At 32.6% G+C, this 3224-nt stretch overlaps 1 protein-coding gene across 1 annotated transcript; it reads right to left on the reverse strand.

Annotated features, from left to right (window-relative positions):
• Positions 1–1107: 1107 nt before the first annotated feature.
• LOC108987835 (dirigent protein 11-like) lies at positions 1108–1650 on the reverse strand. Its single transcript, XM_018960859.2, has one exon. The coding sequence runs from the start codon at positions 1648–1650 to the stop codon at positions 1108–1110; it is 543 nt and encodes a 180-aa protein (XP_018816404.2).
• Between the last annotated feature and the right edge of the window lie 1574 nt (positions 1651–3224).

Raw genomic sequence — 3224 nt, forward strand, 5'->3', positions numbered from 1 at the left:
TTTCAAAAGATTTTTCAAAATCAAATCAAACATTTTTAAATTTGTGATGACTATATACTATTGTCAGGGGGTAATGATACCCTTACACCTTATTTACTGTTCTTTTTTTTTTTTTTTGCTCTTAAAATTTGGATTAAAAATCTCAGAATATGATCTTCTTGCATAATCTATGAGAAATAAATTCAATCAACTGACGTAATCATATAATTTAATTAAAAACAAATTGAATTTTAAAAAATTCACATTTTTTAATTAAATTAAAAAAATAATCTTTTTGCTCTTTGAGTAAATTTTTATAAAATTAAATTTATTTTTAATTAAATTACACGATTACGTTGGTTGATTAAATTTATTTTCTTCTAGATTATATAAGAATGTTATGTTCTGAGATTTTTAGTTCAAATTCAAATAGCGAAAAAAAAAAAGGCAGTAAAGCAATAGTAAAGGAGGTGTATGAAGAAATTCAAGGGTCTAATTTATCTCATAAAACCAGTTCCACAAGAGATTATTGCTCATTCTTATAACCATGCCCCAGACCTTGTCTATAGGCAATATGAGATTATTCCTCAACACTCTCCCTCACGTGCAGGCTAGTATTTTTATCTAGTTCTTGTCATGGGGTAAGACTGTAAGTAGTGTGGGCCCCCATTCGTCTTGTGACAGGTTCTGATACCATAAAGAAATTCATGGGTCTAACTCATCTCATAAAACCGGTTCCAACAGAGAGGATTGTTCATTCCTTATAACCATCTCCAAGACCTTGTATACAGATAATATAAGATTATTCCTCAACAGTGTAAAAGTATCATTACACTTACACTTACAATGTAAGGGTACTTCATAAATATGATAATTATATTCTTGAAATGGCATGCATAGATTTGGGTTGGATGTTCTGTATGAGTTGACCTCTTAATTTCAGGTAAAGTTTTTATATCAACGATGACCACCACCTTTATAATGGGTAAAAACCAGCAAAATAAATAAATAAGTAAAAACTTTGGTTTACTAGGCAAAACAGGAGCAAAAACTTTCTGGATTCCGAAGATAACAGATTAATAACAGATTAATAACATATATATATATATATATATATATATATATAATTTAGTAGTGCTTAAGTGTTACATTGAGCTTAAGAATAGCTCTAAGATTAGCAATGTCCATGAACTCAGTCTCCATGATACCATACCCCTTCACAAACCGAAAATAACCCGTTCCCGATACAATTCCGAACTCTCTCTCCTTCATGCTAAAGATATCTGCTCCTTGAATTTCCAAAGTACTTCCTTTGAATTCTCCATCAGTGAAGATCACAGAGAAAACCAAGTGCAAGCCTTTGCCATCCAACTGAGAGTTTATGTACAACCCTTGAGCCCTACCTATCTGCTTTGACTCAATGCTGGGGCCGTCGGTCACCAGATCATCGACGGCTACGAGGGTGCCAAACTGTAGGATGTTGGAGGTGGGCCCACTTTTTCCGGCAACAGTGATTGCTGAGGTGTCATGACCAGTAAAGTAGTCATGCACATAGAAGACCAGGTTGGTTTGCTTGGGTTGGAGTCTTGGGAAGGTGTAGCTAACATAGAGGATGGTTAAGGTGAAGATTATGAAGAAGAAGTTGGGAGTTAGGCTGAGGGGATTGGACATGGCTTTTGGGTTGTGTGTGGTTTGGAGAGGAAAGGTTTGGTTTGGTGCTAAAATGCTCTAGGTAAAGATGCCTTGCCGGCATGTTGGAATAATTTTTTGAGGAAAATGACAAATGGTGGGGGCAAAACTAGGCTTTATCTTTTGTTATTTAATCTTGATGCTTCATTAATCAATTTTCTATATATTTATTTTGTGTTTTCTAGGGGTAATTTTGTAGGAATTCATCTTGGCTTGACCACGACATGATAACATTATAGTACTTTCAGGATTGGATTTCAATTTCACTTTATTGTTGCCTTGGAACTTGCATCTTAAGTCCAATGGAACAGGAAACAAGCCGAGTTCAGCAAATTTTCTAGACAAGAAGCAGGTATACACAAGACACGTGCCAAATTTGGTGGTACAGTACTTTCAAAACCAATCTCATCTAATTCTTCAATCTTTGAAATCTATGAGAAAGAAACACACACCTTCTGTTGCATCCACCTTTCAAAACCAGTCCCATTTAATTCTTCTATCTTTCTGTGTCTAGAACGAGAAAGACTACCCCTTTCTCCCTCTCCTCTTATTTATAAGATGTTTATCTCCTTTTTTTTTTTTTCCCTTCTTTTTGTATTCTTCTCCTCCCACCTGGCACCTACCATTCTTTTCCTTTATCTAGCATCCCTACCCACTTCATCACCTGTAACGAGCAAATGAAAGGCTCAAACCACATAACCTATACTCCAAAAAGACTAGTCAATAATATAATTAGAGTCTCATTAGAACCTTATAAAGAGTAAGAACTTTTCCTTCACAAGCAATGTGAGATCTCATTCACCACCTACCATTATCTTTATCATATGAGGTATCACACCACCTCTATCCACCATACCATCTTCTCATTCTTCTTTTACTACTATTACTATCGCAACTATAATCCTTCATATCTTTTCTTTTACCCCAATAGTCTCACGAGGTGATCTTGGAGATTGATGGTGTGTTTGGGTGTCCAACTACTCTCAGCTATTCTCAATGGTTCTTGTACGGATAGAGGTACTTCACCATCCAAACACCCGAAAACACTTTCAAGTCTTCCCCCATGTGACTCTACTGTGTTTCGAAGGACAGAGTGAAAAGAAATCAAGTCTGCCCCCGAGGACAACATCCCCTCACCCTTTGCACGGTCTTCTTCCCCACACTATAATATATAAATAAAAAAATAAAATCACTATAATATATAAAGAAAAAAATAAAATTACTATAATATATAATGAAAAAATAAAATCACTATAATATATAAAAAAATTACTATAATATAGAATAAAAAATAAAATCACTATTATATATAAATAAGCTGAATTTTGACAATAATATATAAATAAAAAATGAAATCACTTTTTTATTTATCACTATTGTATATAAATAAAAAATAATATCACTATAATTTTTAAATAAAAATTTAGCAAAACTATAATATTTATGACTATTATATATATGAAAATAAAATTATTATAATATTTATCTATATTATATATAAATAAAAAAGTATTATTTTTAGTAATATTTATCATTATTATATATAAAAGTAAAAT

Source organism: Juglans regia, chromosome 4, assembly GCF_001411555.2.
Source record: "Juglans regia cultivar Chandler chromosome 4, Walnut 2.0, whole genome shotgun sequence".
Lineage (NCBI taxonomy): Eukaryota > Viridiplantae > Streptophyta > Magnoliopsida > Fagales > Juglandaceae > Juglans > Juglans regia.